This window comes from Myotis nattereri (assembly GCF_964212035.1).
Source record: "Myotis nattereri genome assembly, chromosome: 1".
NCBI classification, from domain to species: Eukaryota; Metazoa; Chordata; class Mammalia; order Chiroptera; family Vespertilionidae; genus Myotis; species Myotis nattereri.
The window spans coordinates 200,948,410-200,962,087 of record NC_138075.1 but is presented as its reverse complement, the minus strand read 5'-3'; the positions used below and the strand labels follow the sequence as shown (position 1 = coordinate 200,962,087).

General features: G+C 43.4%; 1 protein-coding gene across 2 annotated transcripts in view; it reads left to right on the top strand.

Moving 5' to 3' along the window:
* Positions 1-2,503: 2,503 nt before the first annotated feature.
* Positions 2,504-13,678, top strand: part of SLAIN2 (SLAIN motif family member 2) — a 72,426-nt gene continuing 61,251 nt past the window's right edge. For both annotated transcript variants that reach the window (XM_081097657.1, XM_081097656.1), the window contains exon 1: positions 2,504-3,150. In XM_081097657.1, the coding sequence (XP_080953783.1) occupies positions 2,762-3,150 (389 nt within the window). In that variant the 5' untranslated portion in view covers positions 2,504-2,761. The remainder of the gene's footprint in view (positions 3,151-13,678) is intronic.

Here is a 13,678-nt window from a genome sequence, read left to right as displayed (position 1 = left end):
GGGATCATCTGGTTGCGGTGTGCATCACAGATTATCAGCAGCAAAGTGGGAAAGCCCATTCATTAAGAGAGAACCACAGTAATCTAGGCAAGAAAAGGCAAGCTGAACTAGAGTTGTACAGGTGGGGGTGCTGGAAAGTATCCAGGCATATTTTTGAATATAGAGCCAGCATGACCTGCTCAAGGACCAGAGATAAGGTTGCGCACCATATTGTACCGCTAGAATCTTCCACGAGGCCTTCTGGTTCTCAACTCACTGTTCCACATCACACCAAACTCTCCTTACCCCATGGAATATCAGTGTTTAACTTCATAACATCCTGTGAACTATTCCTTTAGTACAGAAACAGCCCTCTGAGAATCTATTTCATAAACCATGAAATACAGGCAAAAAGTGCTGTATGTGAAGTAGTCATGACATTTACACTCTGGCAACTAGTTCAGAAGTGTCAGAGACAGCAATGGTATTGGGGTGTGCATTATACAGATGATACGTATTCATTCACAATTATTGCGTGTTAGCAGAGAAAGACATCCTTTGGGTGTGCATAGCTGGGTAAATACCCTACTTATTTGTAGTTAGTCAGGAAATGTTCAAAATACACAATACTTTTTTTTTTTGCTATGAATAAACATCAATCTGGTCCTTGATCTGTCAGGATTTACATTCTACCTTTCACCAAACTAGGTATTGAAAACCCAATGTGTCAGACAATACACTAGACATGGAAAACAAAAATGGTCTCTTTTCATCAAGTATACAACAAAAGCAAATAGAAAACATTTCTTTTAAAAAAGAAGCAAATTCTTAAAAACTGCAGGTACCTGTTGAAACAGCTGATCACGTGATGCTAAGCAGAACCAGATCTGGAATTGTCAGGGAAAGGTTTCCTGGGTGGGTGAGCATGGGTTTTAATGAATCAGATTTGGCAGGTAGACTATTCCGGGCAAGGAAAACACAGCACAGAAAAGCTAGAGTAGAAGCGAGTAAGCCACAGACTGTGAGTCCACACCCAGGTGTAACAGGAGGGATTATTATTAGCTAAGGGCAGGGAGGCAATTAGAGGAAATCTGCAACACAAGCCAATTGACAGATGAAGAGGACTAAAAGTGATCAAAACAAAACATTTAAATGGTTTTTGTTGTTTTGCTGCCTGTAGTGCACATTATAAATGGGTGCCACTGAAGGCAGGTTTTTACATTCATACATCTCTCAACATTCATCTGTGTATGTCAGTGGTTCTCAACCTGGGCTGCACATTAGAATCACCTGGGAATCTTTTTAAAATCCCGATTTCTGGGCCTCATCCCCTGGAAGTTCTGTTTCTTTGTTACTAATGTTGTGGCCCCACCCCAAAACAAAGAAACAGAATTTCTGGAGGATGAGGCCCAGAAACCAGGATTTAAAAAAGATTCCCAGGTGATTCTAATGTGCAGCCAAGGTTGAGAACCGCTGGTATATGTCAACATGTTTATTAAGTACTTTTAATATACAACTTTTTAAAACGTCAAGATATGCGATGTAAAAGCTTTTCTGCCCCGATCTGGTGGTTCAGGTGGTTGGAGTCCTCTCGTAAACCAAAAATGTTGAGGATTACAGATCTGGCGTATAGAGAGGGCAACTGATAAATGTTTCTCCCCTCTCTCCTCTTCTCTCTCTCTCTCTCTCTCTCTCTCTCTCTCTCTCTCTCTCTCTCTCAAATCAATAAGCACATCCCCGGGCGAGGATTTTTTAAAAAGTTTTTCCGATCCAAACCGCAGATTATGCATCAATTCACGGACAAAAGCAAGGAGAGAGGAGCGGTTTTCCATACCCCTCTTTTAAATCGGGACAACTATGTTTAAACCGATGAGATCATGCCTTTCAAAGTGCTTAGCACAGTGCCGTGCCCGTAGTAAGCAGTCCATAATTTATGGTTATTGTTTTGACCTTAGATCTTAATCATGTGGCTCTGTTTTCTCGTTTGCAGAGATGCGTCCCAGATGGTCCCTGAGGCTCCTGCGAGCCCTGCCACCCTCCTGTTTCAAGGAGGCAGGGCATAAATGTTTGCTGAACCAAGTGAACAACTGTCTCTGCGCGGCCCCGGCTGGGCTGGGCGCCCGCCGAGAACCAGCACGGAGGGATTGAATGCAGGTCCGCCCGCTGGCCCGACAAGCCGGGGTCTGGAGGCAGAGAACACCCCACGCTCCTCATCCAGGGCCAAGAGGCGGGGAGGAAGGAGCTCGAGTCCAGGCTCGCGATCTCGGTCCCACGGGGCCAAGTTCACGCCCCTCTTTCGCCAAAGAGCCGGTCTTCGCAGCTCCCTCCAGCCTGCGCCGGGAATGCCTCTCCCAGCCCAACCCGGCGGCGCCCCGCCTCCCCCGGCGGCACGGACACGCCCCTTCCGGCGTAGGCCCCGCCCCCGCCGCGCCGCGAGCTCGGCTGCGGGTCCTTTCAGCGCCGGCCCCGGCCGAATCCACCCTCGACGCTCTGAGGTCACCGACGGGGCCGGGCCGCGGGGGGCGGAGGGACGGAGGGAAGATGGCGGCCGCGGCCGGATATTGGCGCCGCCTCCCCCAATCCCGGAGCCGGCGCAGATGAGGCGGGTCGGCTGGGGCCAGCGGCGCTTCGGAACCCGAGCCGGGGGGACGCAGGCGGTGGGGCCCGGCCCTGCTCGATGCCGGCGCCTCTGCTAGAGTGAGCGGCGCGGCGGCGGCGGCGACGCCTCTGGGCGCCGGCTCTTTCCCTGTGGCTGCGAGTCCGAGCGGGCGGCGGCGCCGGGATGGAGGACGTGAACTCCAACGTGAACGCGGACCAGGAGGTGCGGAAGCTGCAGGAGCTGGTGAAGAAGCTGGAGAAGCAGAACGAGCAGCTCCGGAGTCGCTCGGGGGCCGTGCAGGGCGCCGGCTCCCTCGGGCCCGGGAGCCCGGTCCGAGCCGGCGCGTCCACTCCCTCCTCCGGCGCGGCGTCCCCGCGGGGCTTCCCCTTGGGCCTCCACGTCAAGGCGGGCGGCGGGGCCGGCTCGGGCCCGAGGCGGACGAGCGGCGAGGACCTGCGGGACGCCGCCTGCCTGCTGGCGGCGGGCGAGGGCGGCTTGCTGGACGAGGTGGAGCCGCTGCGGCCCGAGGAGCTGGAGCGCCTGTCAGGCTGGGAGGAGGAGGAGGAGAGCTGGTGAGCGCGGGGCGCCGGCCGCGGCGGGGCGGGGACGGGCCGGGGCGGGGAGCGCCCGCCGAGGGGCCCCCCGGAGGAGGACGCCTCGCTGGGGGTCGCTGGACCCGCCCGGGACGGGGACTCGCGGTTCTCTGGCTTTGGCTGGGAAAGGTCAGCTGGAGTCGGGGGTTCGAGGCGTGCGAGCGGAAAGGGGGTGAGTAGCTAGTTGTGCACTGGGTGGGGGACCCTCTGGGTGTGAGGCCCCGTGGGGGTCCGCGGGTTGGCACGGCCAGCGGGAGGAGTCGGGGTGGGAAACCGCTTTGTGTGGAGTGAAGCGCCGGCGCTGGGGGGGTGGTCCGGGCGTTTTGTGCGCCGGGAGGGGGGGTCTGCTCGCGGAGCTGTCGCCGGGAGCCGGGAGCTGACAGCCGTGGTCCCGCTCGGTGCGGCGGTCAGCGCTCGGGACGAGTGGGCGGGGGGTCCGCTTCTGGCGGGAGGGAGGGACCCTTGGGGTGTTGGGGTGAAGCTTGCTTTGTGTGGGGAGCCGAGGGTGGTGCTGCTTTGTGTGGCGAGTCCAGGGGTGGAACTCTTAGAGCCCTGGCTCTTGTTTTTTAAACAAGAATTGGGTTTGGCCTTTTTTTTTTTTTTGGAGCTGGACAGTGACCACATCGATCTTTTCTTTGCATTTTTAAAGAGGGTTCTTGGAAAGCCAAAGCTGTATTTTCACGAGCCAACTTCTTGATAAAATTGTGGGACCCACACTGGAATATCATCACTTCCATAAATAGAAAGGACATAGGGGCGGCTTCCCTCGTATTTTATTGCAACCGCATCAAGATGTCTATGGGAGATTCTTTCTCTGAATGTACCCCTTGACAGCGTTTTCACTTTTACCCGAAATGCTCCTACTCCTGGCTGATATGGAAACTTCCAAGTTAGGGAAATCTAAGTCCCGCATGGACTCCGGCATTGCAGGGCCACAAGTTCACAGTGCGCGGGGCAGGTAGGAGCTTTGTCTGGATTCCGGCCCTGGCTCTGCCGCTCGCTAGTTGCATGACCTTGGGCAAGTTACTCTGAGCCTTATTTTCTTTCTCTATTTGATGGAGAAAATAATCGTTCTTAATGCTAGATACAGCTGTGAAGATTAAAATAATCCATGTATGCTTTTAGCACTGTGTCTGACATGGTAAACTCTTCCAAGTCTGCTCTGACTCTTAAGCTTCGTTATTTAAATCAAGAAATATTTACAAGACCTTGTGGGAGATTCTAAAGGTTCTTAAAAGTTGATCCCTGTTCATTAAGGCAGTTCCAGGCTTGTTGGGAGCCAAGTTTTATGCAGTTAAATAACCTGGTCGTATACAGAGAATTGCCAAAAAGAGTGATAGGAATATAAAGTACTGAGAGTGCTCAGAAATTGGGGAAAAAAATAATAGTCCAAAGTAGTTGAGGCAAACTTGAAGGATGAGAGGTGGCTTTGGAGGGAGGGAGAGTGGGAAGGAAACTTTATGCTGTGACAACTGCTAGAGCAGAGTCAGAGATATTTGTAACTCCCAATTAGGAAGATTAGAATTACAGAGGTTCTCTTGAATATATGATGTCAAGCCTTTATTTTATTGTTAAGTGATAACAAATATTATTAGAACTAACTATGATATTGACAGTTTTTCATATTAGTGTGAAATCACGTCCTCCCAAAGGAATCTTGGGTGTGTATACACTTTAAAAGAACCCAGAATCATCTAAATATCATCACATGCCTCTTCCAAGTGATGATAATAATGAGGACTAGATGCACTCATCAGCCCATTTTAGATTATGTATTATTAGAACACATGGACTCCACCTTGAGAAGCTGATTAAGTCGTGCAGCTTTGGTTTCTGAGTATAGGGTTTGTTGAGTAAAGCAAGTCTTCTTAAATACTATGCTAGAAGTTTCTTTTGACTGAATGGTTCCTGCTTATTGCTTTGATCCTGGCTACATTTTTTAACATTGTATACTAGTGGCCTGGTGCACGGATTCGTGCACATTGAAAGGAAATTAATTAGAAGAAATATTTTAATATTGCTATTCGCCCTTTCTCGATAATAGAAGTGTCAACCAAATTCACAATCAACAGTGACAGATCGAAACACTCATGTGATTGGCACCAGCAAGAGCTTTATATGTATCTTGCATGCATGAGTCAACTTAGCCTTTTATAGATATAGAATAAACTTGCTTAATTAGACCTGCTTTCTGATTTAGCTAAACTTTTTCCAGCCCAGTGAAGCACCCCAACTTCTCTTTCAGGTCATTGTCAGCAACACAGCAGTAACTATCAACACGAAGCAGATTATTATTGTAGATCTCACAGGGAGAACAAAGGGTAAAACGTTTAACTGCAGCAGTGTTTGACTATATTCTGCTCAGTAAGAAAACCTGAAGTCATTTTCAAGGTCCATCATTTCTTCTTTTCAGTCAGGTCAAGTTTCTAAGCTTTCTAAATCTCCGTTTTCTGGCTAATGAAAAGAAAATAGGATTCCACCAAGTCTCCTATCTGCCTACTCCAGGACTTCTGTGAGGATCCAATGAGATGAGGCACATGAAAACGCTTCACAGACATTTGGGTAAAGTGTAAAATGTTTGCACCTGGCTATAAAGCAAGTCATGTTCCTGGGCTAAAGAAACTCCAAGGAGGCTAGTAGCTAGGGAGAGGAAGACAGGCGTTTCTATGTGACGTCATTACCCAGCACCCACAGCGACCATTTCCGGGCTGGGCTGGGCTGGGCTGTGGGCCACATTTTGTGCCATCAGGTCTTGGGAGCGCTGGCTGCGATTTGGTGGAGTGTTGCTCTGGGGTGGTGGCAGGGCCTGTGTCCCACTTGGGGGAAGGTTTGTCAGCGCCAGGTCCGTGGTGCCATTTATTTTATTTTTTAAAAAATATATTTTACGCTGGGGGGTGGGGGAGGCCAGGGGATAGTCAAGGGCGGGGAAAAAAAAAAGACACATATGTAATACCCTTTGTAATACTTTAAGCAATTAAAAAAAAATAGTTCTTCCAAAAAAAAAATATTTTATTGATTTTTTACAGAGAGGAAGGGTGAAGGATAGAGAGTTAGAAACATCGATGAGAGAGAAACATCGACCAGCTGCCTCCTGCACACCTCCCACTGGGAATGTGCCCGCAACCAAGGTACATGCCCTTGACCAGAATCGAACCTGGGACCTTTCAGTTCGCAGGCCGATGCTCCACTGACCCAAACCCACTAGGGCCCGTTTATTTTTAAATGGCCAGTGCGCATCATGGCAGCTCCTGCGTTGAGCGTCTGCCCTCTGGTGGTCACTGCGCATCATAGCTATCGGTAGGACAGACACTTAGCCTTTTATATATGTAGATATGTCATACTTTTTCTGAAAAAAATTGTGTGAGTTGAAAGTTTGATAAATATGTTTAAAACACTTTGGGATATGTGTTTGGAATATAAGTTGGAGGGGGTGGGTGTTAGTGCCAAGGGGAGGAAGATTCAGAGTCAAGAGTTTTTTTTCTTTCTTAGTAAGCTAAAAATCTACTTTCTGTAACGTATACCCATTGTACCTTCGTTTTCATTTGGAGAAATGTTTTACCCTCCAGTGTATACCATATAATGCCAGCCCTGAATTTGTCAGTAGATATTGTGTGAATAAATAGTAGTGGTCTGAGGTAAATATGTGTGGGAAAATGGAGGTTCAACAAAAATGAACAGGTTTTTTTTAATGCTGGGCTTTTTGATATGTGAATATATATTGAATATAGTAAATTTGTAAGTGTTATGGTTCCCTAAACTTACTTGAGCTCCTAAGGAACTAGTATCTATAGATTATATTTAGAAAACAGTGCTCTAGAGCAGTGGCTTTCACAGCTTTTTTTTTTTTTTTTTGGTTTCAGCTTTAGGATAAGCACATTTTACATCATAGCACACACATGTGTATGAATAATTGAAGCAAAATTTTCTTACAACTATGGTTATTTTTAGTACATGTGGTACCCTCTAATATTTTCTGTTCTCTGTATTTAGGAAAAAAACTTGTTACAACCAGCTAAGCTGGTTTTGTGACCCATTAATGGATTGTACTTCTCAGTTTGAAAAACACTATTCTAGAACAAATAGGAAAAATCAGGAGAAAGGTATTAACATCATTGTGTATCACAGTGTGTCAGCCTATACCAGGAGTTTATAAACATTTTACACTGAATGCATTTAATTTTTATCCATTTATGAGATAGGTATCAAGATCTAGGTAAGGAAACATAATCTTTCTCTAAAGCATCAAATGACACAGTAAATGATGGAATCAGTATTTGAAACCAGGTCTTTATGACATCAAAGCCTGTACTGTTCCCACTACTTCTTGCTTTATTCAGATATAATCTCTTTTTCACATGAATGATTTCTTAAAATATTTGAAGGCTACTATCATGATCCTCTAACACAGTGGTTCTCAACCTTCCTAATGCCGAGACCCTTTAATACAGTTCCTCATGTTGTGGTGACCCCCAATTTCATTGTTACAAATTGAACATAATTAAAGCATAGTGATTAATCACAAAAACAATATGTAATTATATATGTGTTTTCTGATGGTCTTTGGCGACCCCTGTGAAAGGGTCGTTCGACCCGCAAAGGGGTCGCAGCCCATAGGTTGAGAACGGCTGCTCTAACACCTTCTCCCTAGAACTGTACTCAGCGTTTTAGATACTTGACCATACAGTGTGTGTTAGATATAATTGCTTGAGCTAAATGCTATTATTTTGAAACCAAATATTTAATTAATAGTTTTACATTCTGTTTCTTATGTTTAATATGAGCCTGTCAGGTCAGATACACTCTTTGTCTTGTCATGATATTCCAGATTGACAGTATTTCAGTTCTTTCCCATTTGGAGAGATATGCCTAAACTTTTTTTCTGGCTTACTCTCTATGACCTTGCCTCAATTGATCAATTTCCTTTGAAGAATGTTTATTGGGCCTGTCCATTTGAACAAATTATTGGCAGAAAAACAAGCTAAAGAAGAATATTTTTGCCTACCCTTTGGCATCTAGTATCATTGCATATTTTGCTACAGTCTTTTAAAATTTTTTTAAATATTTTCATTGGCATGAAACAATCTTTTTTTTAAAATGTATTTTATTGATTTTTTACAGAGAGGAAAGGAGAGGGATAGAGAGTCAGAAACATTGACGAGAGAGAAACATCGATCAGCTGCCTCCTGCACACCCCCTACTGGGGATGTGCCCACAACCAAGGTACATGCCCTTGACTGGAATCGAACCTGGGACCCCTCAGTCTGCAGGTTGACACTGTATTCACTGAGCCAAACCAGTCAGGATGGCTACAGTCTTCTTGTGTTAACCCTCTCAATGTAATTTTTAAATATATATATATATATATATATATATATATATATATTTTTATTGATTTTTATAAGAGAGGAAAGAGGGAGAGAGAGAGACATCAATGTGAGAGCGAAACTTTCATCGGCTGCCTCCTGCACGCCCCTCCTGGGGATGGAGCCGAAACCCAGGCATGTGCCCTGATCAGGAATCAAATGGCAACTTTTCGGTGTATGGGACGACACCCAACCAACCAAACCACACCGACCATGGCTCAATTAATGTTTTTCTCTTTAAGTTTTTTTGTTGAGATAAAATTCACACACAATAAAATTTACATATTTAAAGTGTGTAATTCACTGATTTTTAGTATATTTGCAAAGTTGTGCACCTGTTACTACTATCTGATTCAGAACATTTTCATCATTTCCACAAAACAAGGTTCTCAAGATGGATGGCTGCACAACAATATGAATGTACTTAATGCCATTGAACTATACACTTAAAAAGGGTTAACATGGTAAATTTGATAGTGTGTATATTTTGTCACGATAATGTAGATCAGAGACCTAAATGTAAGGCCAAATATAAACCTTTCAGAAGAAAACATGGGAGTAAATCTCATGATCTTGGATTAGGCAGAGGTTTGTTAGATATGATACTAAAAGCACAAGCAACAAAAAGAAAGAATAGATAAATTGGACTTCATAATACTGAAAATTTGATGTTTCAAAGGGCTTCATCAAGAAATTGAAAGAAAACAACACACATAGTAGGAGAAAATATTTGTAATTCATCTCTCACAAGGGATTAGTATCCAGAATATATAAAGAACTCTTACAATTTAACAAAGTAAAAATAGGTAACTCAGTTAGAAAATGGACAGATAGTTTGAACAGACATTTCTCCAAAGAAGACATACAGATGGTTAATAAATACATGAAAAGATGCCTGTCATCATTAGTCATTAGACAAATGCAAATCAGAACCACACAGATACTAGCACATGGCTGTATAACAAAAAAGACAGATAACAATTGTTGACAAGCATATGCAGAAATTGGAACCCTTGTATGTTGCTGGTAGGAATATAAAGTGGTCTAGCCACTGTGAAAAATAGTTCGGCAGTTTCTCAAATAGTTAAACATGGAATTACAATTTTACCTAGTAATTCCACTTCTAGTTATATAACCAAGAAAAATGAAAACGTCCATATAAAATCTTACAAATAAATATTCATAATAGTGTTTTCTATAATAGTCAACAATCCAAATGGAAACAACCCAAATGCCCATCAACTGATGAGTGAATAAACAAAATGGGGTAATACTATTCAGATATACAATGTTTGTGTTTTCATGACTGGCTTTTTTCACATACCACAATGTCTTCAAGATTCATTATGTTGTAGCATGTCTCAGAATTCTATTCCTTCTATTTTGGTGTGTGTGTGTTTCATAATCCTCAACAGGCAAGAGAAAACAGCAGTTAAATCTTTCTGTTCCCAAACTTAAGCTTATATGATATATATGCTTATATTAAAATATGGAATTTATGTTTTTTTGTGGCTGTAAAAACCTCCAAAAAATTCAGCCTCCCAACTGTATAGTTCACTGTTGTCAACCATGTGCACATTGTTGTAAACAGATCCCCAGAACCCTCCCATCCTGCATGACTGAAACATTACACTCACAGAACACCAACTCCTTACCTCCCCTACCCACCCCCTCTTCCCCCCTTTTCCCCAGCTCCTGGCAACCACTATTCTACTTTGTTTCTGGGTTTGAATGCTCTAGGTATCTCATAAGTGGAATCATATAGTATTTGTATTTCTGGGACTCACTTATTTCACTTAGCATGTCCTCATGTTTCATCCATATTGTAGCATATGACATGGTTTCCTTTCTTAAGACGAATAATGTTCCATGGTTTGTGTGTCTGTACCTGCATCTATCACATTTTCTTTATCCATTCCTTCACTGATGGACACTGGATTGCTTCTGCTTCTTGTGAATAGTGCCACTGTGAACATGAACATACAAATATATCTGTACAAGTCCTTGATTTTACTTTTGGGTATACACCCAGAAGTGAGATTGCTGGATAAAATGGTAATGCTGTTTAATTTTTTGAGGAAACATCATATTGTTTTATGTAGCAACTAGACCATTTTACATTTTCACCGGCATTAATACAAGGATTCCAATTTTTCTAGATACTTGCCGACATTTGCTTTGATCCGTTTTGATTTTGTAATATGAGGTGGGAATTCGAATTCTTTTTATTTTTTTGCATGTAGATAGATATCCAGTTGTTCTTGTACCATTTGTTGAAAAGACTTTTCTGTTTCCATTAAACTGTTTTAGAATTCTTTTCAAAAATCAGTTGCTTGGGGAGGAGCCAAGATGGCAACAGATTAGGTGGAAGCTACACTTACTCCTCCCAGGACCAAACTGGAATTACAACTAAAGTGTAGTTGTAAAGTGAAAAGTCATCCTTAATAACCATCTGAAGAGTAGCTGGAGAAAAGTCTTATAACCAAGGACTTAGAGAGGAGGCCACATCGAGACTGGTAGAAAGTGTGGAGGAGCGAGAGTGCTGGCCTGGCTCCCATTGGCAGCAGCTGAAGTTCTGGAGGGATATCTCAGCTGGGTGGGGGGAGAGGAGGGCTTCCCTGAGAAATCTGGGGTCTAAACTCCAAGCCAGATTCCTCAGCTGAGAGTACCAGGACCGGGAAAGGTGCCCATATAACATCTGGCTGTGAAAATCAGCAAGGTTTCTGTCTGCCAAGGGGAGAGAGCTAGAAACACAGGCACCATCTTAAAGGGCCAATACACAAAATTTTGTTTGCAGCCACTCACCTTCGGCTCTGGCTTAGGGCAGGCAGAGCAGACTAGAGCTATGTGAAGAGAATCTGGGATTGGTGGCTCTGGAGAGAGAGCTGAGACATCAGCCGCCAGGATCCCTGTGCTGAGTCATACCCCAATATGCAAAAGCCATCTTTCTCAGGGATTGCATTGCCCTTCATGCAGCATCAGCCTGGGGAGACGCAAAAGCCCCACCCATTGGAATCCCTCTTGCCCCATCCTGAGGAGCTTAAGCCCAACTGAGGAGTACAACCTGAGGCTGAGACTCTTTAAGTAAGTGAGCCTAACAGACAGCCTGCAAGCAGAGGCAGATCTCTGGGTACTTTGTGATTTTTGTTGATCTTGCCCTGGACCTGTGCTAGGAAAAGCAGACCTTGGTGCACAGCCTGGTCCTTTCCACACATACCCAGGCCCAGCCACAAACTGGATCATTGATAGCTCTAAACAGGTTGCCCAGAGCCAGTCACAGACAGTGTTTGACATTGGCCTGCACCAGAGTCCCTCCCAAGTGGCCCAGAACCAATATACTCAGTGGCCAAATCCAGACAACAGAGCAGGATCCTAGAAACATGCAATCTTCCAAAACTAAGGAAGAATCAGAGAATCTGGATAGACAGATCACAACTAGTGAAACTGAAACAGTAATAAAAACAAACTCCCAACAGCCCTAGCTGGTGTGGCTGAGTTGGTAGAGTGTCACCCTGCAGACTGAAGGGTCCCAGGTTTCATTCCGGCCAAGGGCACATGCCCGGGTTATGGGCTAGATCCCCAGTTTGGGGCATGCAAGAGGCGGCCAATCAGTGATTTTCTCTCATCATTGATGTTTCTATCCCTCTTTCTCCCTTCCTCTCTGAAATAAATAAAAATATATTTTTAAAAAACCCAAAAAACAAAGAACTCCCAACAAATAAAAGCCCTGGATCGGATGGCTTTATAGGTGAATTTTATCAAATATTCAAAGAACTAACATTTATCCTTCTCACATTATTCCAAAAAATTAAAGAGAAGGAAAACTCCCACGTTCATTTTATGAGGCCAGCATTATCCTAATTTCAAAACCAGATAAAGGAAGACATGACAAAGAAAGAAAATTATAGGCAAATATCCCTGATGAACATAGGTGATAAAATCCCTAACAAAATATTAGCCAAACAATCCAGAAATACATTAAAAATACCATACACCAGGATCAAGTAGGATTTATTCCAGGGATGCAAGGTTGGTACAATAGCCAAAAAAAAAAAAAAAAAAAAAGTGATACATCACATAAGCAAAATGAAGGATAAAAACGACATGATCATATCATTAGATGCTGAAAAAGCATTTGATAAAACCCAGCACCCATTTATGATACTAGTAAAAGCTCTCAGCAAAATGGGAATAGAGGGAAGATACCTCAAAATAATAAAGGCCATCATCATACTCAGTGAGCAAAAATTACAAGCATTCCCCTTAATATCAAGAACTAGACAGAGATGTCCAACTTCACTGCTCTCATTCAACATAGTACTGGAAGTCCTAGCCACACCAGTCAGACAAGAAGAAAAAGTAAAAGGCATCCATATTGGAAAGGAAGAAGTAAAACTCTCATTATTTGCAGGTGATTTGACACTACATGGAGAACCCTAAAGATTCCACCAAAAAATTCCACCACTAGAAGTGATAAATGAATTTATTAAAGTAGCAGGATACAAAATATCCAAAAGTCAGTTGCATTTTTATGCATCAGTAATGAACTATCAGAAAGGGAAACTATAAAACAAGCCCATTTAACCAAAGATGTAAAAGACCTGTACTCAGAAAATGATAAGACACTAAAGAAAGAATGAAAAAGATATATATAAGTGGAAACATATACTGTGTTCATTGATAGGAAAAATTAAAATATACTACTCAAAGCAGTCTACAGATTCAGTGTAATACCTATCAAGATACTGATGGCGTATTTCATAGAACTTCAACAAATATTCCAAAAATTTATGTGGAACCACAAAAACCCTAAATAGCAATCTTCAGAAAGAAGAACAAAGAGGAATCACACTATCTGTTATCAAACTACTTCAAGGCCGTAGTCATCAAAATAGCATGGTTCTGACATAAAAACAGATACACAGATAAATGGAACAGAATAGAGTGCCCAGAAATAAATCCATACCTTTATAGTCAGTTAATATTTCAACAGAGGAGGCAAAACCATACAGTGGGCTAAAGATGGTCTATTCAGTAAATAGACTATGGGTGATGGGAAAATTGGACAGATTTATGCAAAAAAAAAAAAAAAAGAAACTAGACCACTTCTTACACCGCACACAAGAATAAGCTCAGAGTGGATT